General features: G+C 39.5%; 1 protein-coding gene across 3 annotated transcripts in view; it reads left to right on the top strand.

Annotated features, from left to right (window-relative positions):
• Window positions 1-4,536: 4,536 nt before the first annotated feature.
• The window catches only part of UBE3C (ubiquitin protein ligase E3C), a 70,923-nt gene continuing 59,467 nt past the window's right edge, over window positions 4,537-15,992 (top strand). For 2 of the 3 annotated variants that reach the window (XM_058180361.1, XM_058180362.1), the window contains exons 1-4: window positions 4,537-4,960; window positions 9,955-10,008; window positions 12,642-12,716; window positions 13,791-13,937. In XM_058180361.1, the coding sequence (XP_058036344.1) occupies window positions 4,895-4,960; window positions 9,955-10,008; window positions 12,642-12,716; window positions 13,791-13,937 (342 nt within the window). In that variant the 5' untranslated portion in view covers window positions 4,537-4,894. The remainder of the gene's footprint in view (window positions 4,961-9,954; window positions 10,009-12,641; window positions 12,717-13,790; window positions 13,938-15,992) is intronic. The other variant, XM_058180360.1, reaches the window with a different exon arrangement.

Below are 15,992 nucleotides of genomic sequence, written 5' to 3'. Positions count from 1 at the left end.
ATGAATGGGATAACCCATGCATGAGGGACGCCCTAGGAGGCCCACCACCCAGCTGGGTGGGTTTAAAGGAAGCAGACCAGTGGTGGGTTTCATTTACCTTTGCTACTGGTTCGCTCACGAGCACCACTTCTGCGCATGTGCAGAGCGTATTTGATGACATCCGGCCTCCTGTGGCTACCGCTTCGCTTGAATCGGGGAGAACCGGTATCAACCCACCACTGAAGTAGCAAAATGTTTGCAAAACATTTGCAAACTGTTTGCAAAGGCAGAAACAGCCCACAGGGAGTAAGAGCCCAGCTGGATTAGGGCCTAGTGCTGCATTCCAATGCCAGAGAAGCTTCCAAACAAATCGTTGGGTTTAGCCAATCTGTGGGCTGCTCCCCTGCCCTGTTCAGCTGGCCTTCTGGAGGCTGCAAACCTCTCCTGAATCTTCCTAGGCTTTTGGGAAGCCAGCTGCTTGCTTGCAAAGAAAGAAAGCAGCTTCGGTGCAAGTTTCCCAAAACCTTTCTTTGCTTAAACCCACTCCGAGAAAGCCACATTTCTTCAATAAAGAAAAGAAAAAAAGCGGGGCGGGGAGAGATAGGTGGGAGAGACCTGGTAATTTTTCTTCTCTCTCCCCCCCCCCCAATTCCAATTAGAAACTCTCTGCCTCTGCCTTCTATCCTTTTTCATTTGCTAAATTTACTGCCGTTCAGCAGAAATTAGGTCTTTTTTTTGCTGCTTGGCTGCCTTTAGAAGAATTCCAGCTGGGTTTGAAAGGGAGTCAGACATACGTTTTCTTCAGGTCCTGGAAGGCAAACGAGCTGCAGAAAAGATCTGCCTCCCTTCCTCTCAGCAATCAATCAACAGGGTAAATAACTTGAGATTTTGTCACCTTTCCAGGCCTCCACTAAATCTAGCATGCAGGATGATAAAAAAGAGATTGAGATTGGAGGATGAGGTAAAGAGTTCAATGACTGATGGTACCTTATTTGCCTATAATTGAGCCTGGGATTACAGGGCTGTAAACTGTAGCAATTGTTAACTGGGTGACTTCTGCAGTGGTTGTTAAGCAAATGCTGCAGTCATTAAACAAACTCTGTAGTCAGTAAATGTATATAGTTATTACATACTTATACTCATATATATGCTTATATATTATATAGTTACTTCATGCTTATGCTTATATATACTGTTACGACAAAATAAAAAAAAATATACCAGTTGTCAGATGAATCCATTATACCCAATGGGTGGGTTTTTTTTTCCTGGAAACCAGAGGTAAACACCAGGAACCAGCAAAACAACAACAACAACAAACCCACCAAAAATGGGGACCCCATTACTATAGGATGCTGCAAAGAGCTTTAAATAGAAACTGGTAGCCAACTGCCCAAAATGTAACCATGTGACTATAAGAGAGAGGTCTGGCTGCTGGAACTTTGAACCACCTGGAATGGTCCATTCTAAGCTTGAGTGGTTGCTAAGCAACCAGTTGTTAGACTACATATACCTCCTATCTTTTCCCAAAACCATTGACCCAAACTTAAAGGTTTTTTTTTTATTCTGCATTGAGCCTCTTCATCTGCGAACAGATATTTAGTCCTGCCCACACTGTTACTTTGGTTTAACGTTAATGAAGGATTGTGCTAAGCTCAAAGCCTCATTGATCAGTTGATCTCATAAAAAATTTGTCAAGTAAATTAATAGCGGCATAAAAGAAATTGCTCAGCCTAGATTTTCTTGCAATTTTATTTTATTTACAGCCTTACAGAACATATTTTGCAATTTTAAAATATATATTTGATAACAATGGAACAAAACGATTAAACCTTTAGCTAACAGAGTCCTTTGCAGTTATATTATGACTGGCCTGATATATACAACTTTTGCGTTTTACTAGATTTCAACTCTGCATGCTTTGTCAACATGGACATAATTACCGTCATCCATCCAAGTCAGTTCACTGCAGGATGAAAACTACTTCTGCTACAAAGCTAACATACAACTATTTGTTTAGCAACTGCTCAAAGTTACAATGACACTGAAAAAATGACTTTATAACTGGTCCTGGCACTAATGCTCATCATAGAAGCCCCATGATCATATGACCAAAATTTGGTCATTGGCAAATTTTATTTATGTATTTTTGATAGCTGCGGTGTCCTTGGTCACTATTTGGGACCTTCTCAGCTAGCTTCTGGAGAAATAAATGGGTGAAGTTGGATTCACTTAACAATTGCAGTGATTCAGTTAAGAACCATGCCAAAAAAAGTTGTATAATTGTGTGCAATTCATTATGGTGAATGATTAAAGGCACAATGTTTAGGCTGCAGAAGAGAAGGTAGAAGATAGAAATGAAAGCAAGTATGTCAAACAGAGGTTGGAGGGAAATTCTCAGCCATCTAAGGATGGAATTGAGGCAGGAACAAAAATAATAAATTTTCAACTATTTGAACTTCCATTTCAGAAATGGAAAGAATTTCTTGGCTTAAGAGCTGTCAGCCAACGGAACTGGCTGCCCCCTAAAGTGAATTTTTCCCTTCTTTGAAGTCCTCTAGACAAGAGCAATAATTTTAGCATAATTTTTGCAGTGAAAAGTGAAAATTCGGTCACTTGGATATCTCTCCTCACTCCCTGTTTTTTTATGAATTTGCATAGCTATTGGAGATTGATCAAGTCAGCTAGGCGCTGCCATCTGCAGAGATGCTAAAGAATAATCCACATTTTATAGGTGAAATTCCGTAGATAATTTTAATTATGTTCTATGTTTCTTCTAAATTTAAAGCATCACATGTAATTGAAATATAATTTCATTTTAACAGCTTCCAAAACTTCGCAACTTCCTGCGTTGTCCTCTAGGTGTGCAGTTTCAGCCCATCCCCATCACATTATGGCAACCTGAAGAGACCCATGTTGAATTAAACTAAGAGGCCACACAGACTGAACTAGGTTAAACAAACAGGAGATGGACAAATGTAAGTTGTATTAAGTACAACACACACACACACACACCAGCCTGTCATAATTTCAGTCAAAGCTGAATGGGAGCCAATTTTAAAACTGCTTTTGTTCAGAAAGCCCCAATCTCACCCCAACTTTGAACCAAGGTCTGGCTTTGCAGGAGGATGACGTGTGATTGTTGCCAGAAAGAAGAGAAAGAAAACCAGACTCCCCTTTGAGAAGTACACAAAATTATCTACCACAACGTCCTATCTGTCAGCTTCAACCACACAAGCAAATAATAGATAAAACTCAAGGTAAACCGCTCCAAACTCGATTGCAGAAAATATGACTTCAGTAACAGAAAATATAACTTCAGTAATAGAAAATATGACTTCAGTAACAGAGTGGTCAATGCCTAGAATGCACAACCTGACTCTGTAGTTTCTTCCCCAAACCCCCAAAACTTTAAGCTTAAACCGTCTACTGTTGACCTCACCCCATTCCTAAGAGGTTTGTAAGGGGCCTGCATAAGAGCACCCGTGTGCCTACCGTCCCTGTCCTAATATTCCTTTTTTTACTTACACTTTTCATGTATCCAAATTATGTTTATACTTTTACCTGTTATCTTATATATGATGGACAAAATAGATTAAATAAAATAAATGAATAAGTTTTTTTTTCCTTTTAAAGCCCACGCCATGAGGTCTAGACCCTTGGCTAGCCTTTGCCAAATTAAGTGTTGTACCTTATGATTCTTGGCAAATATATTTTATTTTTTCTGTATGCATATTGAGAGCATATGCACCAAAGACAAATTCCTAGTGTGCCCAATGACACGTGGCCAATAAAGAATTCAATTCAATTCAATTCAATTCAATTCTATTCCCTTTTCCATTCCCTTATTCTATTCTATTCTATTCTATTCTATTCTATTCTATTCTATTCTATTCCATTCCATTTCATCCCATCCCATTTCCCATTTCCCATTTCCTTTCTCATTCCCATTCCCATTCCCTTTCTCTATTCTATTCTATTCTATTCTATTCTATTCTATTCTATTCTACTCCACTCCATAGTTCTATTCTATTCTATTCTATTCCCTTTCTCATTCCCATTCCCTTTCCCATTCTCTTATTCTATTCTATTCTATTCTATTCTATTCTATTCTATTCTATTCTATTCTATTCTATTCTATTCTATTCTATTCTATTCTATTCTATTCTATTCTATTCTATTCTATTCTATTCTATTCTATTCTATTCCATTCCATTCCATTCCATTCCATTCCATTCCCATTCCCATTCTCTATTCTATTCTATTCTATTCTATTCTATTCTATTCTATTCCATCCCATTTCCCATTCCCATTCCCTATTCTACTCTACTCCCCTCCCCTCTCCTCCCTATTTCTTTTCTATTCTGTTCTATTCTTCTATATCCAAACTGAGCGGGGGTAGGGGGGAAGGGAGGTGGGGGGGAGATTCCGCCTTCCAAACCCGCCTCCCCGTCGCTCTTCCTCCGGTCCGACAGGCGGAGCGAGCGGCGGCCCTTCCTTAGGTTGGGAGGTGGGGTGGGGTGGAGTGGGGGAGAGGGAGAAGGCGACAGACACACGCGCACGCGCAGACCAGGTGGGCGCGCGCCGTGCTAACTGCAGTCGGCGGCCATCTTCTTTGAGGCGCCGGGTGCTTCGCTTCCCCCCCTTCCATCGCGGCGACCGACGCCCCCCCCGTCCCCCGCCCCCGCGAGCCTTCCAGTCCCGGGCCGCTGAGGCCAGGAGCCCCGAAAGGAAGCCGGGAAAGGTCTCGAAGGCAGGGCCCTTCGGGGGACAGGTGGTGGAGGAGGACCTAGGCGAGGCTGGCCGGTGGTGGTGCTTTCCAGCCAGGTCAGGTCATCTCCTCGGCTCTTCTTCGCCCCGTCCGGCTGAGGAGGCCGGGCCGAGCTCCGGATGGGCGGCTAAGCTGCCGGCCACCATGTTCAGCTTCGAAGGGGATTTCAAGACCAGGCCCAAGGTCTCCCTCGGCGGAGCCAGCAAGAAGGTAGGCCTCCCAAAAGGCCGGCGTGACTCAGGCTTCTCGGGGTGGGGGGTGGGGTGGGTGCGGGTGGGAGGCTTACCGGAGCCCCCTTGCTACGCTTCGCCTCTCTCCGGAGGGGATTTCCCCTTCAGGGGAAGGGGGACCCCCGAAGGGAAGGAAGCGGTGAGCTGAACCCGGGAAAGGTTTCCAGGTTCGGTCTGGGCAGTCTTGGGGAGCTGCCGGGCCCTGTGCTTCCCTCCTCCCCCCACAACCTCCCTCTGTGGTGCTCCGGCGGGGAAACAGGCCTCATGATACATGGACCCTTGGAAAAGGGTCCCTTCATTGGGTGGGCTTAAAACCTGGTCAGCCAAGGGCTTCGCTCAGGATTCTGGGAGAATGGAGTATTTGGAGATGGACAGGGGGATGTGGATAGGATGTGGGGGGGGAGGAGGAGGAGTGGTTAGACAGGTTGACTTTTAAGCATTTGGTTCCTAAATGTCTTAGTTTCTCTTTCAGCTTTGGTGCCTGCGAGATGCCTGGACTTCAGCTCCCAAAATGTCCTAGTCACTATCGCTGGCTGCGGAGTCCTGGGAGTTTGACGTGTAGGGATCTCAAAGTTTGGCTGAAGTTGAAAAGCACTGCTGGTTGGGCAACAGACAATAGAGGATGTTGAAATTCTGAATTCTAAATATGTTTCAGAAAAAACAACAACAACCCCAGTCTGAAAAAGGCTGATGAGGGGGAGAGGGAGAGAGAGATCTATTCCCTCTGTTTTAGTGAGTTTTCTCTGTCTTTTCTGGCCAATCATATTACTACAGTTGTTAAAGGAGGATACAGTTGGTATTAAGAGTAGCAAGATTGCCTGTCATCTGCATTGTGTTTAAATATTATGGTTCAGCTTTGACACAGTTGAAACTTGTTTCAAATCTGGCTTCTGTTTTGAAGTCACCTAGGCCTCCATTTAATGTAAACACATGTTTTCCAGTCCATGTGGAGAATATTACTTACATGATTGTTAGCCATAGGAAAAGAATATAGCTTCTCTACAATACAAATTCATTTGTTCTGTATTGGTTTATGTAAACTGATCACATGTTATATGTACCCATCATCATCTAAAATTGACACTGAATAGTCTGCTTTAATGTGATATTTATAATATCTATCCAAATTAAAGATATAATGAAATTGGAGGTAAATATTACCTTCAGTGCAGTGTTGTGTAATCACACTTTCATGAACCAGATGCCCATTAGAAATGCATTTATGTAATAATTCCTCTAAATTATGGACCATCATTTACTACTGACCTATCTAATACCTAAAAAGCCTTTCATCATCAAATCAGTCAGATACTACATGTGGAATGATAATAAATCAGTACGTAAAAATGTGGCAAGTGGTATAACTTCCTTTATTTATATTTGGTGGATTTATGTGTTTGTCATCAATTCTAAATACTAAAAGATAATGCTGGTTTCTCAAAAAAGTGCTCAGGCATAATTAGCATACAAAATGTATACATGGGTCAATCCAAACAGAAACAGTTGAGACTGGTTCTGGTCAGCAAAGGAGTGAGATGGGATTGTATTTTATTCTTTTGTTTATTTAACCTAAATACTGAATATCCATAGAGGAATGTTGCATTGGAAGAAGATGAGGATGGTTTTAAAAACTGAAGAAGATAACTTGCAGTATAGCGACACTATGCTGATAGCTGAAAATGCAAATGATCTGCAAGTTCCACTAATTAAAGAGCACAATGAAAAAAAAGAACCCAAACAAATTGAAGTATTTATATTAATAAACTATGAATTTTGATCACCTGACCATGGGAATGCTACAGTAGTTAGAATAGAATAGAATAGAATAGAATAGAATAGAATAGAGTAGAATTTTTTATTGGCCAAGTGTGATTGGGCACACAAGGAATTTGTCTTGGTGCATATGTTCTCATGTACATAAAAGAAAAGATACGTTGTGTGAAAAAATAGTCATGAGTCACTTTTTTCAGTGCTTACAGCAGTCACTAAATGAACTGTTGTAGGTTGAGGACTACCTGTATTTCAGTTTGTTTGGAAATAGTGAAATGATTATAATCATTATTGTAGGACAGGAAACAAGCTAACATTGATACTGGTCCTGCTAAAACATGTCGTCATAATATTTTGATGTGGCTGAGATCAATATCAAGATGTGTGGATTGATGATACTGTAAAATAATGTGACGCCGAAGGTACTTTTTAAGAAAAGACTTTCTCAACTATTCAATTGGTAGTGGCAATGTTGCCATGGTATATTAATAGAATAGAATAGGAATAGGAATAGAATTCTTTATTAGTATGACTGGACACACAAGAAATTTGTCTTGGTGCATATGCTCTCAGTGTACATAGAAGAAAAGATAACTTCATCAAGGTACAACACTTACAACACTTAATGATAGTCATAGGGTACAAATTTAAAACTTAATGATACAACACTTGATAGTCATAGGGTACAAATTTAACACTTAATGATACAACACTTAATGATAGTCATAGGCTACAATAAGCAATCAGGAAACAATATCAATATAAATCGTAAGGATGCAAGCAACAAAGTTACAGTCATGTAATCATAAGTTGAAGGAGATGGGTGATGATGGATTGTGTGGATATGCCAGCATTTGTACTTGCTGTGAGTGACTTAAGGCTTCCTGCAGTATCCAAATCTAAAACAGTTTCCATTTTGGTTTGATAGAAAGTGGGTTAAGGACTAGTTCCATTTGGAGTTTAGACAATACAATAACTACAAAAATTGGTTAAAGCAGCGGACCTCAACCTTTCTGGCTCTGTGGACTGCTGATGCCAGAGGCGGAGGGGAGAGAGAATGGTTTTGTGTGTACCTGTGACACTTGGACAAATGCAGCTTTGTGTGCTCACATGCTTGCCCGCCACTTGTGCAGCCCAGTTCCCAACTGGCTGCAGCTTGGGGTTTGGGGGTCGCTGGGTTAAAGGACTATCTTTAAAAAATAAGCAAAAAGGGAGCTGCTTCTGCGATACAGTAGATTAATAGTTGTGAATAAGGCACTAAAATTGGAAAACCTATTTCTCCTAAACAATACTAGTTTTTTTTCTATTCCAGTTCAGTCCTCATTCAGTGTTTTTTTTACAATCACGACTAATGGGGGTGGCCCATTTTCATTTGAAATAATTCATGGGATGACACAGTGTCCACTGTATACAAAAATTAAATCATATGCTGACCATCATAAAGATTTGATTTGATTAGCTATAAATGGGCAGCTTGCAGTATGTAGTACTGTTTGAGTTATGGCTCATAGCACTGTTATGAATGGCTGGAAGGCCATGATCTTGATCCTAGAGTAAAATAGGAAAGCTTGACTAGATGCTTTCAATTGACTCCTTGACCACATGCTTTCAAGCAACAGGCTTATGGCTCTGTGTCAGGGGTGTCAAACTCAAGGTCTGGGGGCCAGATCTGGTCTGCGGGGTGCTTTGATCTGGCCCGCAGGGCTGCCCTGGAAACAGCGAAGGATCGGCCTGTAGTGCCTCTGCCAGTGAAAACAGGGCTGCATCTTCGCTGGCAGAGGGTTGCAGGAGGCTATCGCAGCCGAAAATGGAGCTCCGGAGCTCATTTTTGCCGGCAGAGCACTCAGGCCACCACAGGCGCCCCTGTATGAGTGATGTTGATCCGGCTACGCCCACCCTGGCCATGCCCACCCCGTCCCCCAAAGTAAAACACAACTCTGATGCGCCCCTCAATGAAATCGAGTTTGACACCCCTGGTCTATGTGAACAAAATACATCTTCAGATTGAACTCAGTGCTGAGTGATTTCATGGACAAGTCACACATTTCTTGACAATTTGCCATTGCCATCTTTAATAGTGTTTTTTGATTTCCCAATCTAGTACTTAGTGGCAAGCTTTTTTGAAGAAAAAAAACTTATAATACTGTAGCACCTTTCCAAGAGAAATAAAGATTTGAGTGTCACCACATTCTTAGGGGTTTATCAGTGTCTGGTTACTATCTAAAATGCAGATAGATAGCTTGGAAGACGTCTAAACAAATTCTACTAAGCATCCCTTACTGATAAAATACTGCGTCATTTGAGTCTTATCAGTAGTGGTTTGGTTATGTGTTCAAATAATATAGTAAACAGTGCAGCCAATTCCTCCCTCCCATTCTTTAAAAATTTGAATAGTATTTCAAATGTGTCCTAACATTGCAGGGAAATGATAATTTTATGCTGATTTTTTTTCTCTAAAAAACGTTCTCTAAAGACCTACATACATTTCAGAAATAAAAATTCTTCCTTTATTGAAGAGGACTTGGTGAACCTAGTTGTCTCTACTGGGAAAGCAAGCATTTCTAATTCCAGAAGATGCATTCTAAAGTCAGTGCAATAGATCAGGGGTCCCCAATCCCCGGGTTGTGGACCACTATTGGGCCACGGCCTGTTCAAAACTGGGTCGCAGGAGAGATGGGCAAGCATCCACAAGTGAAGTTTCACTCTCACAAGTGTAGGGCGCTTATGTTCTTGTTTAAAGTGGCATTCCTTGTGTAAATGGAGCTTCATGCAGAAACACAAGGACTCACTGCCTGCGTGTGTGGAGCTTCGCACATGAATGCAAGTGCGTGCTGCTTGCGTGCGATGCTCCATTTGTGCGAATGGAGGGAATGTGTGTCTGCCACTAGCACAAATGGAGCTGCACACGTATGTGCACTTGCCACTCACACCTCCTTGCTGGATTGGACTGCCAAACTAGAAAGGTTGGGGACCACTGAAATAGATGGTTAATATAGTTGCAAAAAATGTGTGATGTTATCTGCAATATAATTTTTCACTCAGCTGAAATTATTGGTACAATTAGCTCAGCAAAGACTGTAATGATTGTAATCCTTTCTGTGGATTGGGAAAATATACATATACAGACATTCAGCTTGTAAAAAGATGTTTATATAAAAATTCAGCGCATTGGTTCAGATAAATATTATGTCTGTTCTTTTCCAGGAAGAAAAGGCATCTCTTTTGCATCGTACACAGGAGGAGAGACGAAAACGAGAGGTATGATGTAAAGAAAGTACAATAAAAAGGAGCTGGTAGATCAAAATGCATGCTGCTAGATAAAAATTAAAGGGATATACCTACTTAAATTATGATAACATTAGAAAGTCATTTTAATTGTTTCATAGGTTTAGAAATGTAAAGGACCTAGAGTCATTTCGTTGAATTGAGCAGTTATAGGAATAGAACGAATGGATAAAAATAAATGTGTCTTTAAATGGTGCAAAGTTTATAAAGTAAAAAGAAATGTCAGTCTAGTGAGAATAGAAATGAACACAAATGAACATAAGAATATTGCAGTAGGGATCTCAAAATATAAAATATTGTGTACAGGTGGTCCTCGACTTAAAACCATTCATTTAGTGATTGTTTGAAGTTACAACAGCACTGAAAAAAGACATGACCATTTTTCACGCTTATGACCATTATAGTTGGTTACCACCTTTAAAGCGCTCCATGGCTTAGGACTGGGATATTTGCGAGACCGCCTTCTGCCACCGATTGCCTCCCAACGACCTGTGCGCTTCCACAGAGCGGGCCTCCTCAGGGTGCCGTCGACCAAACAATGTAGGTTGGCGGCCCCCAGGGGGAGGGCCTTCTCTGTGGCAGCACCAGCCCTATGGAACGAGCTACCTCCGGGGTTACGCCAACTCCCCGACCTCCGGGCCTTCAAACGTGAACTGAAGACCTTATTATTTCATCGATCGGGACTAGCCTAAGAAATATTTTAGCGAAATTTTAAACGGGTTTTAAATCGGTCTTTGACTGTTTTTGTGATTTGGCCATTAAATATCTGGTTTTAATTGTTTTTAAATATTGTTATTTATTAGATTTATATTTGTATTGGTGTGTATATTTTAATATGGCTGTAAACCGCCCTGAGTCCTTCGGGTGATGGTGTGGTATAGAAATGTAATTATAAATAAAAATAAATAAATAGCATCCCTATAGCGCATTTGGCAATTGACATGTATTTATGATAGTTGCACTGTCCTGAATCATGAGATCACCATTTGTACCCTTCCTAGTAGGCTTTCAACAGCAAAGTCTATGATGGAAACGAATTTCGCTTAACAATCACATTCATTTAACAACTGTAGTGATTCACTTAACTGTGGCAAGAAAGTTCATAAAATTGGACAACATTAACTGCTTTGCTTAGCAACAGAAATTTTGGGTTCAATTGTTGTCGTAAGTTGAGGACTACTTATATTAGGGTCTTGAATGAATAAACCTATGTATATACAGCACAACATACATGTATTGTGTTTGTTGTTTTTGAAGCTGATTTTTTCTGTTTAATAACAGCTCAAATTAATCAGCTCATAGTTACTGTGGTCTGTCTTGTCTCATGTATTTCTAATCTGATTTGAATAATAGATCAAATCAAGATAATAAATGATTATTTTGGTTATAGAACAGAGGAATGAGATTCTTACTGGGATTTCAGTTTTTCCATGTTGGCATCCTCTAATATTAAAAATAATGATATTCCAACTCTTTTACCATATTTTTCGGAGTATAAGATGCTCTGGATTGTAAGATGCACCTACCTTTTTGGTGAGGAAAATGAGAAAAATCTGCCTCTGCCTCCCAGCAATTTTGCCTCATTGCAGCAAACAGCCTGCTTTACTTTCATTTTCAGCATAGCTTGATTAGCACAAGAAAAAAAAAACTGCTCCCAGCAATTTACCTCCTTGCAGCAAGCAGCAGAGACCCACACAGCAATAGGCAATGGCAATCCCTGCAGCCTGAAACAGCTGAGAGAGGCTGATCCAACATCAACTTGTGTTAATTAGGTTGTGCTGAAGCTGAAGTGGACTGTTTCTTCTTGCTACTTGCTGCAAGGAGGTAAATTGCTGGGAGGCAGAGGCCAAAAGGTGGGGCCAGTGGGTGAGCGGGGCTACATTCGGTGTATAAGACACACCCAAATTTTCACCCCCTTTTAGGGGGGAAAAAGGTGCATCTCATACTCCAAAAAATATGATAATTAAGTGATTATGTGATATTTCAACTCATTTAATATTAATTTAATATTAATAAATATTAAATATTTATTATTAAATTTAATATTCTGCCTTTATTAGTTTTATAAATAACACAAGGCAGTGAACATATCTAATACCCCTTCCTTTTATTTTCCTCATAAGAGCGACCCTGTGAGGTGGGTTTGGTCTGAGAGAGAAAGTCCAAAGTCACCCAGCCAGCTTTCATGGCTAAGGTTTTTTTTGTTTTTGTTTTTTGTTTACATTTATACCCCGCCCTTCTCCGAAGACTCAGGGCGGCTGAACTATAACTCAGGTGTCTCCCAGTTTCTAGCTTGGTTGATTAGTTAAGAACTATCAATCTCGGAGGCAGTTGATATCAGAGTAAATATCTGAAAACATAGCCTGCTCTTTTATTGCAAGAGGATAATTTCTTTGTGAAGCAACTTAATAAGCAGTATAAAAATATTGTCTCAGTGCTTATAAGTGTCTGTTATCTGAAAATGAGAGACTGCTCTTTATACTAATAGAAAATCAACTAAGGCTGCTTTGAGTGTTTGCTCCAATAGTGAGCGCTCAATTGTTGTGATTTTGAATTGTTAAATTACAGTGCATCATATTTTATTGACTTTTGACTTATCCCCTTAGGAAGAAAGGAGAAGACTGAAAAATGCAGTCATTATACAGTCCTTTGTTCGGGGATACAGGGACAGAAAACACCAAGTAGGCTTTTTTTATGATTAATTTATTTGAGTATTTTTGATATTGTGCAGTAGATTATATTATAATAAATTACGTTAAAATGAAATTAATAATAATTCTCACAATTGTTATTATTCTACCATTCTAACTGTTAATACTGGACTTTTTTCCAGATCATGCAGTCAGTCTATGTGCAGTTCAGAATTAAACTACACTCAATTTATATAGTTATAATATTTAATATAATTATATAATATTTTATTAATAAATTAGGAGAGAGTAAATGAGCAGAGTAGCTCTTGTGTAATTTCCATTATTCTTTTTCAAGTAACAGACTGTCTTTCTCATCCATGAGGGTTCTGTACATGAGGTAGAATCTAGACTTATGCATTATATATTGCAGTTAAGTTTTGGAAATACTTATAGATGACTTATTGGTATACAAAAACATTTCTGTTCTGTTGTGACAGATATATGGGTCCCAGGATAATGTTGCATGATCCAATCTTGGTCGGTCTCCTGGACCAGAGTTTCTAAACTTTCCGGCTCATGTTGGAGATGTCAAACTTGTGCTCTTAGAGCACTGACATGCTCCAATTTTACCAGAACTTCTCTCTACTACGTTCTGGAATCAGAATGTATCTGCCAGAATGATAAACATTCTGGTAGAAAGAAATTCCCTGAGGATGGCTCCAGCACAGACCCAAAAGCTCAGAAGACTAAACCTTTGGTCCTAGGGAGCGACCCACATTGGATCCTGCAACATTTCTGTTTTGTTTTGGTTTGCTTTGATGGATATGTACAAAGATTGTTCAGGTGTAAAAGAGTAAGGGAATTGGAAGAGACCTTGGAGTCTTCCAATCCAAGCTCCCACTCAAGCAGGAGACCTTATATAATTGCAGCCAAATGATTGTCCAGTCTCTTTAAAGACTGGACAATCATTGGACTGGACAGCCTACAGTGATGGAGCATCCACCATTAAAAAAAAAGAATTTTAATAATTTGTAAATGAAGTTTGCAGTTGTTGAAATGTTGCCTGTGTAATTAATGACTGACAGATTTCATTAGCTTTACTTTTATTTTTTCAATTTTAAGTATGCTATTCAGAGGAGTGAATTTGATCGCTATGCTAATTTAGCACAACCTGGAGGAAGTTGCACCTCTACCATTGGAGCAAACCTGAGTCTCTTAGTTCGCCAGCTTCTGTTTTTCTATAGATATAATGAAGATTCCAAACGTTTGGTAAGTAGTTATAGTTCATTTCATTTTCAGTTTTTGGGTTGTAATCTCATTTTTAATTATTTTAGGTGTTAATCATACATAAATAACTTCTTGTCTGTTTGACCAAGAAAAGAGCTAGACTTTGGGAAGGCAATTTTTCTGTTGCATAATGATTGGAGAAATGGGAAGGCATAATGATTGGAGAAATGGGAAAGGGGTGCAGAGCAGAGACACTGAGAATGGCAGGCTATGCCTCATTATTGGCAGAGTTGGTTTTTTCCTTTTTTCTTTTTGAGCTTGGATTAGGAAATTATCCTGATTTAGAGTTTATATTAATTTTTTATGTACTCCTGATTTTGGGCAATTAAAGTTTGAGAAAACTGGAAGTGAGATCCAGACTTGCCCAAGACCTTTTCATCTTGTGCAAGGAAGCTTTCCCTCATCCCCACACCTGTTCTTTCATGTTTTTTATATAAAATTCTCCCTTTTGTTGATAGAGCTGGGGCTTCCTCTGTTCATTTTATTTTATTTTTGGTTAGAAAAATACTTGATAATGCCATGATAATCTTAAAATATTTGACATTTCATTTTAGATGAAATGGATTTTCTAATCCGGTTGTTCAGATGTAGGTTTGGTTTTGGCTTGTTAGATATTCTTTGATCAGAAAAAGGCAGGGGGCACAACCTTTTTATTTTCTTGGAATTCTCAGTAGCCTTATGTACCATTGGCTTTGATGTTCCCCTGGAATTATTGCTCCAGCTATCTATGGATATATTTTTTTAAAAAAATAGTTTTGGTTGGCCATTGCCAGAAGGTGGTACTTCAGAAGATTTATACTGACCCCTGATGCTTATGCTGTGAAGTTTCCCAAGATTCCTTTGTACTTCCTGTGCCAATGATAATGAACCTTTTGGGCCTGGCTTGTCAAAAATTAGAAAATGCTTAACTGGATTCTACTGGCATGACACACACTGCCTTCTCCCTCCCACGACAAAAGAGGTCTCTCTGAACGACCTCCTTGGAAGTCACAACAGAAGGACCTGCTCTTGCAGGGTTTCTGGAGCCTCAGAAAATACTATGAGAATGCTTACACGATTTTCAGATGCCTCGGAGAGCAAAAGGTCTATATAGGTAGTCCTTGACTTACAACCATTCATTTAGTGATCGTTTGAAGTTACAATGCACTGAAAAAGATGATTTATAATTGTTTTTTCACACTTATGCCATTGCAGCATTCCTGTGGTCATGTAATCAAAATTTAGATTTGCAACTTGAACGTATTTATGACGGTGGCAGTCCTGGGGTCATGTGATCATCTTTTGTGACTTTTTGACAAGCAAAATCAATGGAGAAACGAAATTTACTTAACTATGTAACTGACTTAATTGCAGCGATTTGCTTAAAAACCATGACAGGAAAGATCATAAAATGGAGAAAAACTCCACAGTTATTTTGCTTAGCAACAGAAATTTTGGGCTCAATTGTCATAACTTGAGTACCTGTAAAGAGAAACAACATTGCCTAAAGTTCCCCCTACCATGCCTGTGCTGATAAAACTTCTGTCATTATCCAGTTTTTCATTATTTCTATTAAATATTAGTAAACTTTGTTTACTAGCTTTGTTCTGACCAAGTAGAAGTACCGTGTTTCCTTGAAAATAAGACCCTGTCTTATATTTTTAAACCCTTAAATAAGTGCTTGGGCTCAAAAGCCCGATTGGGCTTATTATCAGGGGATATTTTGGGGGAAACAGGGTAGCTTAGAACTTAGTGAAACAGGAAGCATCCCCTTTTTCCTGTACTGTCCATGTTTTTTATATATAATTTTATTAATTGCAATTAGAATTTTATGATTCTGAATTCAATGTTAAAGTTCATGTTGGGTAATTATTCATCTTTCTTTGCATTTTTAACATACTGAAATTTAGAGTAAGAATGGAAGATTTCAACCACATTGTGATTAAAATTTGGTCCTTGTTAAGTTTATTTTCTTTTGCATTATGCAAAAATAGCATTACTGTAAGGTTTTAAAAAAGCAACATTTTGTATTTTTAGAGCATTTTCTTACTTTGTGGA

The sequence above is a fragment of the Ahaetulla prasina genome, chromosome 4 (assembly GCF_028640845.1).
Source record: "Ahaetulla prasina isolate Xishuangbanna chromosome 4, ASM2864084v1, whole genome shotgun sequence".
NCBI lineage: Eukaryota > Metazoa > Chordata > Lepidosauria > Squamata > Colubridae > Ahaetulla > Ahaetulla prasina.
The sequence above is the reverse complement of the archived record's forward strand: the minus strand, read 5'-3'. Positions and strand labels throughout refer to the sequence as shown.